At 39.0% G+C, this 12,838-nt stretch overlaps 2 protein-coding genes across 4 annotated transcripts in view; one reads left to right on the top strand and one right to left on the bottom strand.

Moving 5' to 3' along the window:
* The window catches only part of nol10 (nucleolar protein 10), a 117,240-nt gene extending 115,252 nt beyond the window's left edge, over positions 1 to 1,988 (bottom strand). The window contains exon 1 of the mRNA XM_059981885.1: positions 1,851 to 1,988. Within this exon, the coding sequence (XP_059837868.1) occupies positions 1,851 to 1,916 (66 nt within the window). The 5' untranslated portion in view covers positions 1,917 to 1,988. The remainder of the gene's footprint in view (positions 1 to 1,850) is intronic.
* A 49-nt stretch (positions 1,989 to 2,037) lies between these two features.
* Positions 2,038 to 12,838, top strand: part of LOC132400671 (V-type proton ATPase subunit C 1-A-like) — a 70,270-nt gene continuing 59,469 nt past the window's right edge. For 2 of the 3 annotated variants that reach the window (XM_059981888.1, XM_059981886.1), the window contains exons 1-5: positions 2,038 to 2,174; positions 2,417 to 2,581; positions 3,140 to 3,302; positions 3,576 to 3,643; positions 9,084 to 9,169. In XM_059981888.1, the coding sequence (XP_059837871.1) occupies positions 3,174 to 3,302; positions 3,576 to 3,643; positions 9,084 to 9,169 (283 nt within the window). In that variant the 5' untranslated portion in view covers positions 2,038 to 2,174; positions 2,417 to 2,581; positions 3,140 to 3,173. The remainder of the gene's footprint in view (positions 2,175 to 2,416; positions 2,582 to 3,139; positions 3,303 to 3,575; positions 3,644 to 9,083; positions 9,170 to 12,838) is intronic. The other variant, XM_059981887.1, reaches the window with a different exon arrangement.

Here is a 12,838-nt window from a genome sequence, read left to right as displayed (position 1 = left end):
TCTATCCCATCCAGCCCTTTTACAGTATGGGAATCCCAGTCAAAATGTGGAAAGTTAAAATCACCTAGTGTCACAACTTAATGTTTCTTGCAACAGTCTGAGATCTCTTTACAAACTTGCTCCTCTAGATCTCGCCAACTATTTGTTGGTCTATCACATAATCGCACTAACATGATCATACCTTTCTTATTCCTCAGTTCCACCCATAATGCCCCATAACTCCTAAGAACTTGAAACACTCAACTCTCTCAACCTTAATATTTAGCAGCAAGTATTCTGGCAAATTACTGTGGGTCGTGATTGTCTGGGAGGCTGAAGTTAATGAACAGCCTGTAGAAGCACTTCACGATTGTCTTAAGTTCCAGATGGTAGTCACTAAAGAACATTAACTTACTTGTCTTAGTTACCAGGATAACAGTGATAGTCTTAAGCAGATCAAAGGACAGAGGTTAAAAATGTATGCTCCCCTACTACTGATGTGAGACTAACTAGCCTATAATTTCCTGGATGATCCTCTTTTTCTTTCTTGAATGAAAGAACAACCCTGGCTACTCTGTACTGTGCTAGGACCTCACCTGTTGCAATTGTGGATACAAAGATCTTCAAGGCCCCAGTAATCTCTTCCTTGCAATGATCTCCCAGATTTCATTAACCTGGGATTTATCCCATCAGGCATTCAGGATTTACCCACCTCAAAGACCAAGCATTTTCTCCTCCTCAATCTCAAAATGCCCAAACATACCCCACTCACAACCAAATCAGTAACACAAATAACAGACATTAAGGCTCCAAGCACTAAACAAGCTACGCCATTACTCACAAGGCTTCTAATCACAGAAACCCTTCATCATCATCCACCAACTTCCATAACCAAGTCAACTTTAGATCCCATTTGTAAACTTGTCCTGTATCTCACGTCTTCTATCTTTCTGGACTAGTTTTCCCCCACTTCAAACCTTGTCAAAAGCCTTAATGATATCCATGTAGACCAAATCAAATACACTGTACTCACCATACATTTTACTTGTTTAAAAAAAATCAATTTATCAAACCTGTTAGTTACCTTTGAAAATCCCTACCTGCCCAAGTGCAGATTGTATTTTCCCCCCAATAACTTTGCCACTGACTCAAGTGGCCTGCAACTGCCTGGCTCCTTGCTTGGGGCTACTCAAAGTTCAAAATACAGTATTTTTTAAAACTGTCAGCATATACAAACCACCCTGAGATTCATTTTCCTGTGGGCATACTCAGCAAATCTATAGAATAGTAACTAAATCAAGATCAATGAACGACCAACCAGAGTGCAGAAAACAAACTGCAAAAGTAAATACAAATAAACAGCAATAAATAACAAGAACATGAGATAATGAGATGAAGAGTCCTTAAAATGAGATCATTGGTTGTGGGAACAATTCAAATGATGAGACAATGTGTAGTTATTTAAGAACTTGGAAGGCTGAGGGGTAGTAACTGTTCTTGAACCTGGTGGTGGAAGTCCTGAGGTACTTTGTCTTCTACCTAATAGCAGCAGCGAGAAGAGAGCATGACCTGGGTGGTGGCGATCTCTATTGAAGAGTACTGCTTTACTATCACAACGTTTCATGCTTAGCGGTTGGCAGGGCTCTTGTACCGGGCCAAATCCACTAGCGGCTGTAGGATTTCTTCCAGCCTGATTTCATACCAGTGAGTATCGGGCTCCACGACAGCCGTGCCCGAGGGCGGCAGCAGGATACCGAGCTCCGGTGCCCGGTGCCGCTGCTACCCGGCCTGACGTTGAACGGAGCGAGACCCGGGGCCCGAGCCGGTGCTGACCGGGCCACGCGCGAGCCCAACCGCCGCAACGCACGCACCTCCGGCAACGACCTGCCATAACTCAGGTTGTAGATCTTCACGTCGTTCACGCTGGACACCTGCATTCCGCCACCGCGGCCGGTCCGCTCCGGTCAGTAGCCGCCGCGAACGCGCTTCACCGGCACCTCGTGCAACTCGCCGTGCCGGCCCGGGGCTCCACAGCGTCGCGTCTCCGGCGTAGGCAGGAAATAGGTTTATGCAAATACAATGAGGAGTAGGGGCAGGGTTTATGCGCTCAAGGAGACAAAGTGTGGGGCTCACTTTGCACCACTTCTCCTGCTGCCCTGAGGAGGAAGACTGTAAGCAACTCAGAGAGCACAGAGGTGAGGGGCTTTTGGTGTCAATATTCTCTCATTCAGTCATGCTAATTAAAACTAATCAGAGCACTTATTCATAACTAATCAGCGAATTTAATACCTTGATATAAAATGATTTTAAGTTTGAGACAGATATTTTCTAAAAATTCCCACAGCACAACCAAATCCAGTAAATCTGAGGTAATATGAATGACGTTGCTTTTTATTTCACAATTCAGTATTTTTTTATTTGTATGTAACACTTCCAGGAGTAGGCTGCATCAAGCTGACCTTAACTTTGATTTCATGCGTCGTTAGTGAACAATCAAGTTCTGAAACGCAAGCAAATTATTTAAAGAGAAAGTATATAAATTACAAATAAGGAACAAGAATTGTGAACGGTGGATCAGATCTGGCTGGCTACAACCGTGAAAGTACAGTACATTATTTATTTCGCTTCCATATAGATATGATTGTTCGTTTGATGACGAACAGAAGTCACATTCTTTGGAGTGTTCTAATTTATATTTATAATGTAACTTTCCTAATAGTTGTGATGTAGTAGTAAATATATTTAAATACACCTGGTCAAGTTGTCATTTTATTATGACTTTTGAAAGCTAATCCGCTACCATTTTTATGATAGTTTAATCGTTCACATATTGTACTATAAACTGTGATAAAGAGAAGGTAATATAAATTTAGCGTGCGCAACATTAACCAGATTTTACGGCAGGGAAATCGGTGAAACGAACTCTTGGTCTGATGAAAATATCGACCCGAGAACCCTGAGGTAACGAATTTCAATGAGACTTGCTTTGGCTAAAAATGAACCTTGCTTGGGGCTGTTCGTTCCACTGTGTCTCGTAGTCCGTCTTCCTAGTTTGAGTTGAAGTTCTAATAACTAGTTCAGTGTTGACGTTGATAGCAGATGTTCGGTAACTTCGAGGTTCATTCTCCTCCTCAAAAATTCTGATTTATTTTATATTTAGGTGGAACTTGAGCTCCAAAGCATCACGGGACAACATGAGCGAGTACTGGTTAATTTCGGCTCCTGTGGACAAATCGAACCAACAAATATGGGAAAGAATGAACACTGTAACCGAAAAAGCCAGCTTATCGAATAACTTTAAATTCCCGATCCCAGAACTCAAGGTAGTTTCTGTTCCTACTCGGAGCCCATTTGGAAACATTTTTAGCTGAAAGTTTAGGCACTGAATTTCTGTATCGCGAGAAATATGATGATACAGTGATAGGGATATAGCTTCTCAAAAGTTAAATATCTCAAGGGAAGAGCCATTCAGCTCTTAAAGTATTTGATTTTTTTCCCAAATAATTTCAGTTTCCGAACAATTTCAGAGGGTGCTTTTTCACTGCCAGAAATAAGCGATTACACGCAACCAATGCCCTGATGCTCTTTTCTCCCAGGTGGGGACTTTGGATTCATTGGTTGGGCTCTCGGATGAACTAGGAAAACTCGATACGTTTGTTGAAGGGTAAAGTACTCGTTATTTACTGTATACACATAAGTTAAAGCAAATTTGAATCATCCTTAGCAATCCTACCTGAAACTGTTCTTTAGTCCTAAAGTGATGCAGATTTAACTCGGTTGAAGCAGATTTATCCAATCTGGTGCCAGTGCATAGCAATGAGATCTGAAAAGCTCTGGTTTCATCTAAGATCTAAGTACTGAAATCCTCAAAATCCAGCATTCAAGGTGACACAAAAAGAAAAACATAAACTGATATTAAGAACGGTTAAAGGGGCAAGCAGTTTTATAATCTGACGCCCTTTTATGCCGAAGTGTATCAGAAACGCAGGGTAAAATTGTTGTCGGAGCATTTTGACCATAGTTTCCATATTTATTAATTTATCATGTTAACAGTTTCACGGAGGAAAAGGATGTACAAATTTATTATTTTTATGCGAAACAAAAACATTTTCAATAACTTAATGGCAAAATGCTGTTATTGAGACTTCCAGATTATAATTAATGTCAACCTCGTTTTGATTCTTACCTTTGAGTCAGTTAGTTACTAATTAAATGCACCCTCCCCCCAAGAGGGACGCAAGTAACAGAAGATTACTTAAATTAAAATACTGTCCTATTGCTGGTCTTTTACTACTCTCCTTTAGAGTTACGCATACTACCACTTTTTTTTTCACCCGACTACAATCTACTTTTAGTACTCTGGAGAGTTATTTGCTTCTTACAGCATTCTAGGCCACTGAATGGTGTGGCTTCATTTATTACTACCTAAAAAGAAGTATATATGGCAACAGTGAGCAACGGATACAGTATTGCCTCTTTTCTTATGTTTGTTGAAAATAAGATGTATCCCCCCCATACAAGCTCATGTCTTGTAGGAAAGTTTAATAATCATAAAATATTCAGAGATTTAATTATTTTTCATTTGTTATTGATTAACATGAAGCATTCTCTTTGCCATCAATGATTATATTGCATGCTGGACAAAGTGCAGTAAAATACATGGGAAATATATTATGATTGCTGCATGGTGCAGTTTTTCAGCAGCAGGGTTTAATCTGAAATATTTTGATGCAAATTAATCAATTCTTAAGATTAACTATTATAAACAAGATATTCTAATACTGTACTCAGATGCATCACTTTCTGCATCATTTGACATTTATTTCAAAATTAATATTTTAAATAATAGTAGGAAACTGGGTGGCATGGAGAATTAATGCATATAGGAACAGGAGTAGTCTATTCAGTCTCTGGTGCCTTTCCATCTATTCAATTAGATCAAGAACACTCTGTATTACAACTATCTTATTGGTTTGGTTCCAACAAGTATATTCATTTATAAAATTCATGTGTTTTAGTTTTGAAATTTTCACTTGACTAAACCGCAATTGTTTTTTAAGCAGAGAATTCCAGATTTCTATTTCCTGCTAAGTGAACAGATGCTTTCTGTCACCTTCACTTTCTCAAGCACTCTCTTGGTTTGCTACAGATACTATCAATCTTTAGCTGTGAGAATCGTAGTCAAGCCAATGTGGCCTCATCCGATTTCTGATAGTCATGAATTCCTGTCATTTAGTGGGATTAATTCAGAAAGCCTTTAGGATACAGGGTTTGGGAAATGAAAATTTAACTTTAAAATATTACTTGTGAAATAAGACACCAAAAAAAATGCGAACAAGTGTAACATTTAGCCGTAGACCATAACTTGCTTTTGTTTTAGTACAGTTGTAAATTTTCTGATGCTTTATCAATGATACTTAAATTCTCAAAGTACTATTTTCAAGTGATTGGTTGACTGTACTTTAACTTTTCCACTTTGCACTAGTATACAGGAATGGGTGAGAAAGACCATAAGACATAGGAGTATAACAGGTTATTTGGCCCATTGAGTCTGCTCCACCATTCAATCATTCCTGATCCTTTCTTTCTCCCCCTCCTCAACTCCATTCCCAAGCCTTCTCCCCATAACCTTTGATGCTATGTCCAATTAACCTATTAAGCTCTGCCTTAAATACACCCAATGATCTGGCCTCCACAGCTGCCTGTGGTAATAAATTCCATAAATTCATTACCCTTTGGCTAAAGAAATTTCTCCACATCTCAGTTTCCCCATGGGAAACATCTTTTCCACATCTACCTTGCCTAAGCCTTTCAACATTCAAAAGGTTTCAGTGAAATTTCACACCCCCTCCAATCCTTCTAAATTCCAGCGAGTATAGACCCAAAGCTATCAAACTTTTCTCGTATGATAATTCTTTCATTCCTAGAATCATCCTTGTGAACCTCCTCTGGATCTTCTCCAATGCCAGCAAATCTTTGCGTAGATGAGGAGCCCAAAACTATTCACAATACTCAAGCTGAGGCCTCACCAGTGCCTGATAAGGCCTCAGCATCACATTCCTACTCTTGTATTTTAAACCTCTTGAAATGAATGCTAACATTGCATTTGCCTTCCTCACTACTGGCTCTACCTGCAAGTTAACCTTTAGCGTGTTCTGCACAAGGACTCCCAAGCCCCCTTGCATCTCAGAATTTTGGATTTTCTCTCCGTTTAGAAAATAGTCTGCACATTTTATTTCTACTACCAAATTGCATGACCTTGCACTTTGCAACATTGTATTTCATTTGCCATTCTCTTAATCTATGTCCTTCTGCAGCCTACCACTTCCTTCAACACTACCTGTCCCTCCACCAACCTTCATGTCATCAGCAAAGTTGGCAACAAAGCCATCTATTCCATCATCTAAATTATTGATATGCAGCATAAAAAGAAGTGGTCCCAACACTAACATCTGCAGAACACCACTAGTCACTGGCAGCCAACCAGAAAAGGATCATTTTATTCAAACTCACTGCCTCCTACCAATTAGCCAATGCTCTAACCATGCCAGTAATTTTCCTGTCATGCTATGGGCTCTTAACTTAGTGAGCAGTCTCATGTGTGTTACCTTGTTAAAAAGCCTTCTGAAAGTCCAAATATACTACACCCACTATATCCCCTTTATCTATCTTACATGTAATCTCTTCAAAGAGTTCCAACAGGTTAATCAGGCAAGATTTTCCCTTAAGGAAACCATGCTGACTTTGTCCTATCTTGTCCCGTGTCACCAAGTGCTTCATCATCTCATCCTTAACAATTGACTCCAACATCTTCACAACCACTGAGGTCAGGCTAACTGGTCTATCATTTCCTTTCTGCTGCCTTTCCCTTTTCTTAATTTGCAACTTTCCAGTCCTCTGGCACCATGCCAGAGTCCAATCAGTTTTTTGAAAAATCATTTCTAATGTCTGCACAATCACTACCACTACATCTTTCAGAGCCCTAGGGTGCAGTTCATCTGGCCCAGCTGACTTATGTACCCTTAGGTCTTTCAGATATTTGTGCTCCTTCTCCCTTGCAATAGTAACTGCACTCACTTTTCTTCCCTCACACCCTTCAACATCTGGCACACTGCTAGTGTCTTCCACGGTGAAGATTGATGTAAGATGCTCATTTAGTTCATCTGCCATCTCCTTGTCCCCGTTATTATTTCTCTGGCCTAATTTTCTAGTGGTCCTATATCCCTTCTCATCTCTCTTATTTTTTATGTACTTCAAAAAGCTTTTAATATCCACTTTGATATTGTTTGCTAGCTTGCTTTCATATTTCATCTTTTCCCTCCTAATGATTCTTTTAATTGCTCTCGGTAGGGTTTTAAAAGTTTTCCAATCCTGTCTTCCCACTAATTTTTGCTTTGTTATATGCCCTTTCTTTTGCTTTTAGATTAGCTTTGACTTCCCTCGTCAGCCACAGTTGTACTATTTTGCCATTTGAGTATTTCTTTGTTTTTGGAATGCATCCATCATGCACCTTCCTCATTTTCCCCAGAAACTTGTACTATTGCTGCTCTGCTGGCATCCCTGCCAGCATCTCCTTCCTATTCACTTTGGCCAACTCCTCTCTCATACCACCGTAATTTCCTTTACTCCACTGAAATACTGCTATGTCAGACTTGACTTACTCTCTAACTAATTTCAAGTTGAACTCAATCATATTGTGATTACTGCCTCCAAAGGGTTTTTTACCTTAAGCTCCCTAATCACTTCAGGTTCATTACATAACACCTAATCCAGTATAGCTGATCCCCTAGTAGGCTCAATGACAAACTGTTCTAAAAAGCCATCTCGTAGGCATTCAACTAAGTCACTCTCAGAATCAGAATCAGGTTTATTATCACCTGCATGTGACGTGAAATTTGTTAACTTAGCAGCAGCAGTTCAATGCAGTACATAATCTAGCAGAGAGAGAGAAAAAAATAAACAAGTCAATCAACTACATATATTGAATGGATTTTAAAAAGTGCAAAAACAGAAATACTGTACATTTTTAAAATAAAGTGAGTTAGTGTCCAAAGATTCAATGTCCATTTAGGAATCAGATGGCAGAGGGGAAGAAGCTGTTCCTGAATTGTTAAGTGTGTGCCTCTCTTGAAATCCATTACCTTTCTCCTCTCTTGAAATCCATTACCTTTCTGAGTTTCCTAATCTCCCTGCACATTGAAATCTCCCATGACCATCATAAAATTATTTTTTTGAGATGTCTTTTCTATTTCCCTGTTGTAATCTGTGGTCTACATCCCAACTACCATTAGGAGGCCTGTATATAAATCCCAACAGGGTCCTTTTACCCCTACAGTTTCTTAACTCAACCCACAAGGATTCAACATTTTCTGATCCTATGTCACATCTTTCTACTGATTTGATGCCATTGACTACCAGTAGAGCTACGCCACAGCATGTGCTGACCTTCCTATTTCTCCAATACAGGAATTCCTTGGAATTCAGCTCCGAACTACAATCATTCTTCAGCCATCAATCAGTGATGTCAGAGTGCAACAGGATCACCTTGTTCCTTGTACTCCGTGCAATGAGATATAACACCTAGCTGGATTTGCTACCCTTTTTGATTCTGCATCCCTAATGCACTGATACTCACCCTGCTGGCAGCAATTATGTCCTATCATCTGCCTGCCCTTCCTGACAGTCTGACTGCATGCTATTTTTGTTTTTTTTTAACCATCCTTTCTATCCTAAGTCCCTTCATTCCGGTTCCTATCCCCTCCCCTGCCAAATTAGTTTAAACCCTCCCCAACAGCTCTAACAAACTTGCCCACGAGATTATTGGTTCCCCTTGGGTTTCTTTTGAACAGGTCATACCTCTCCCAGAAGAGATTCCAATGATCCAAGAACCTGAACCTGAAGAAAGAGCCAGGGGAGGGATGGTAGGGGAAAACAAGATAAACAGTGCCAGATATGCTCTATTTAGCAAATGACAGATCAGTGAATCACAGGGTTTTTTTTAACAACACAAATTTCCCAAGAGTTACTTTTTTTCATTAACTCAAATGTTATCTTATTTGCAATAGCTTAGTTACTCGTTTCTAATCATTTATGTTTAATTGAAGCATTGTGAAGAAACTGGCACAGTATACAGCAGATATCATGGAGGATTCCAAGGAGAAAGCTCAAGAAAACTTATTAGCCAATGGGGGTGAGACTGTAAAAAATAATGTTTACTTTACATGATAGCATAGTTTTGAAAAATGTGTTGGCATAATTTCAAAAACAATGCTTTAAATTAATTGTGTCTCCTGTTGTAAAGATGATGAGTATATTTTATGCAATCATAGTTCAGATGGCCATGTCTTTAAGCCCTAACTCCTATTTCTAATGTATGGCTTCAAATGTAGTTCACTTTATTTATTTCAGTCAGTATCCAATTTTATAATGAGGCATCTATGAATCAGCTATTGATGTTGAAGTACAGAATCTTGTTTTTATGGTCTAAAATTAATATTTGATTGGGGAAAAAACTTGATTAGATGAACTTGGATATAAATTTCAAACAATTGTAAACAGCATTATCTTCTATTCTCTATATTGTCTTATGATTCGGTATTTTCTTATGAAGTCAGTGACCATTCAGTTCCTTGAATTAACAAGGTTCTCAGAGAAATCTCTGAGATAAGTGGTATGAAATATCATTTTGGAACATTCACTACTTCCCAACTTCCTCTCCATACGTGTCTAGGCTCTCCTGCTTTCTTTGATGCTTCCTTCTCCTCCACAGAAAGGTAGGCCCATTAAACTTACCACAAATTTTTGCAAGGCAGGAAAACAGTGCACCAACAAGTCAGGATTACTTGTGGAGTGGAGAAAATAGCTAAATGAAGGTGAATATCTAGCAGTCTAAGAAGACAAGCCTAGTGGTATTGTGGCCATACCCTTCAAGTACTATTCCTGTGAGGTCTTTACTCAATATGCTTATTAGTTAAGTGCTTTCTGTAGAGTAGGTGAAACTACACTCGTAATTGTTAACCTGACTCCCATTGCGTTGAAGATAAAAAAAAATTATTGAAACATTCTGAGCCTCCCTTCTGTTGTTTACAGTACTGTATTTCAAAATATCCTTTTTAATGATTAGTGACTTCTGCTGAATGTTCAGCTTTAGTGGAAATTAGACATCTCCTCTGGTTACTTTGAATGAACTCTGGATTGTTTCAATGTTCTTATCATTGGTGTCGATCCTCCTCCTGCATGACTTAGCTGGCATGGAACACAATGCATTCTTTTCTTAACTAAGAATACATAATTCATTCCAAGACTTTTTTGGTACATAGGACAGGAAAAAAATTATCATCCTACTTCAAACTTTGTGTTTCAAATTTTTATTGCAAAATTTCTTGTTCTGCAACTGTTATTCATCTTCCCTTCTAGTGTTATAACACACACTTTTTGGTACACTTCTTGTTCATTTTTGTTACATGATCCTTGGAATTACTATTGAAGTAGCCTCTAAAGTTAGCAAAGTTGTTCATCTTTAAAAGCAACGTGCTACCAATACCAGAAGTCAGAATGAAATCACGACAAGTGTTCCTTATACTTTCTGCACATTATACTTGCTGCTGTTTATGGCAGCAATGAAGGTCCTCCATCTCTCTCTGTCCTTCATACCATTGCATAGTACTGTGCAAAATTCTTAGGCATGTGTAAAAAGAAATTCTGTAAAGAGAAGATGTTTTCAAAAATAAAAGATCCTAATTATCAAAAAATTACTATAAAGCAGTAAACAGTTAAAAAAAAACTAAAGCAGAACAATATTTGGTGTGACCACCTTTTGCCTTTAAAACAGCATCAGTTCTCTCGGGTACATTGTCATGCAGTTTTATAAGAAAAGCAGTTGGTAGATTGTTCCAAGCATCTTGCAGAACTTGCCACAGTTCTTTTGCAGACTTTGGCTGAATCACTTGGTTCTGTCACTCCAGATAATCCCTGACGGCCTCAATGATGTTGAGATCAGGGCTCTGTAGAGGTCATACAATCTGTTGTAGAATTTGTTCTTTCTGAGGATAGTTCTTTATGACATTGGCCATGTGTTTGAGGTCATTGTCCTGCTGCAGAATAAAGTTGGGATTGATTAGATGGCTCCCTGATGGTATTGTGTGTTGGACGAAAACCTCCCTATACCTCTCAGTGTTAATTTTGACCAGATTACCAATTCCATTTGTAGAAATGCAGCCTCTAACCTGGAGGGAATCTCCACTGTGCTTCACTGATGTCTGCAGACAAGCATCCATGTAGTGCTTTCCAGCTCTTCTACAGACAAACTGTTTGAGCTGATAATTTCAAATTTTCACTTAGCAGTCCAAACACTTGCTGCCATTTGTACAGCACCCCAGTCCTTGTATATTTTGCATAGGTGAGTCCCTTGTGTTTGTTTCCATTTCAGAGGAATGTATTTTAGGCAGCAACTCTTCCATGAAGACTACTCTAGACTATAGAATGGTGTACTTGGTTCCAGTAATTTCTGTGAGTTCAGAGCTGATAGCAGTGCTGGACATTTTCCAATTTAGAAGGGACTTTAGTTTGATGTATTTCTCACTCAGTTTGTGTGACTGGCCACAGCACTTCTGGTGTTAACCTTGCCTGTTTCTTTGTGCTTCTTTGGAAGAGTTTGGACAGCACATCTTGACACTCCTGTCTGCTGTGAAATTTCTGTTTGGGAGAGACCTTGCTGATGCAGGATGACCACCTTGTGTCTTGTTGCTATGCTTATGCTTTCCATTGTGTAAGAAATGAAGATTTGAAGGTTGAACCATCACATCTGCCACATCCTCACCTATTAGTTTGGTTGTTCTTCACTCAGTTTGATTCTTTCTACACTCATTTCTGTTTCAGTTAATCAGTTTAGTTTGTTCAACTTATTATGTCATTGATGATCAGCACCTGTTTGTTATCTTTGTTTAATAACGCACTGGACTACGTATCTACAAAGCAATCAAGTTTTCATTTGTTCTTTTCTACTGATGCACCAAAGCAGAAGACAAAAATAAACATCTAAAACAAAATTGATATCAACAATTTGGGGTGCCTAGGACTTTTGCACAGTACAGAATAGGTCTTCATTGCTGTTTCCATAACAGTATTGTTTGACTAGTCGGGGTGTTGGCCCTGAGCTGAACCCCCGAATCTGGAGGACTGGTTATTCTGACATCTACACTTTGACCTGTTTGAAATGGGTAACCCTATCAACAGCCAAAGCGTAAAGCCCTTACTCCAGCCAGCATAGCTGTCTGGATCGTTGTGGCATGCAAGCCTCCAAAACATGACAAGGTTGTGGATCTCTTGCAGGAAGTAGAAGATTAGTATTAATTATAAATTAATGGGTCTGTACTAGCTGGAATTCAGAAGTTGAGGGATGTGAGAGGATCTCACTGAAACCTTCTGAATGTTGAAAGGCCTAGACAGAGTAGATGTGGAAAAGATGTTTCCCATGGTGGGAGAGTCTAGGACAGGGGTGGGCAAACTTTTTGACTTGAGGGCCACAAAGGGTTCTAAAATTTGACAGGGGGGCCGGACCAGGAGCAGATGGACGGAGTGTTTTGGTAATACACCTCATAAGAGAAAACAAAATATCATGGGATATGTAGAAAACATGTGCTTTAATTTCAATTGAAAATGAACAAATGCATTACAACAAAATATCTGTCTTTGAAGTCCCCTGGTATTTAGCTATTTATTGAAATGACTTTTAAAACACTGAAAATTAAATGAATAAAATACAGCTTTTTTAAATAGTAACTTATTATTTTAAAGCACTGAAAATTCTGTTATCCTTCAAGATATTATCATCATCACTCTCCTCCTGACTGTCTTTATT

This window comes from Hypanus sabinus, chromosome 10 (assembly GCF_030144855.1).
Source record: "Hypanus sabinus isolate sHypSab1 chromosome 10, sHypSab1.hap1, whole genome shotgun sequence".
Classification (NCBI taxonomy): domain Eukaryota; kingdom Metazoa; phylum Chordata; class Chondrichthyes; order Myliobatiformes; family Dasyatidae; genus Hypanus; species Hypanus sabinus.
Note: the sequence above shows the minus strand (reverse complement) of the source record. Positions and strands in the feature narration are given on the sequence as shown.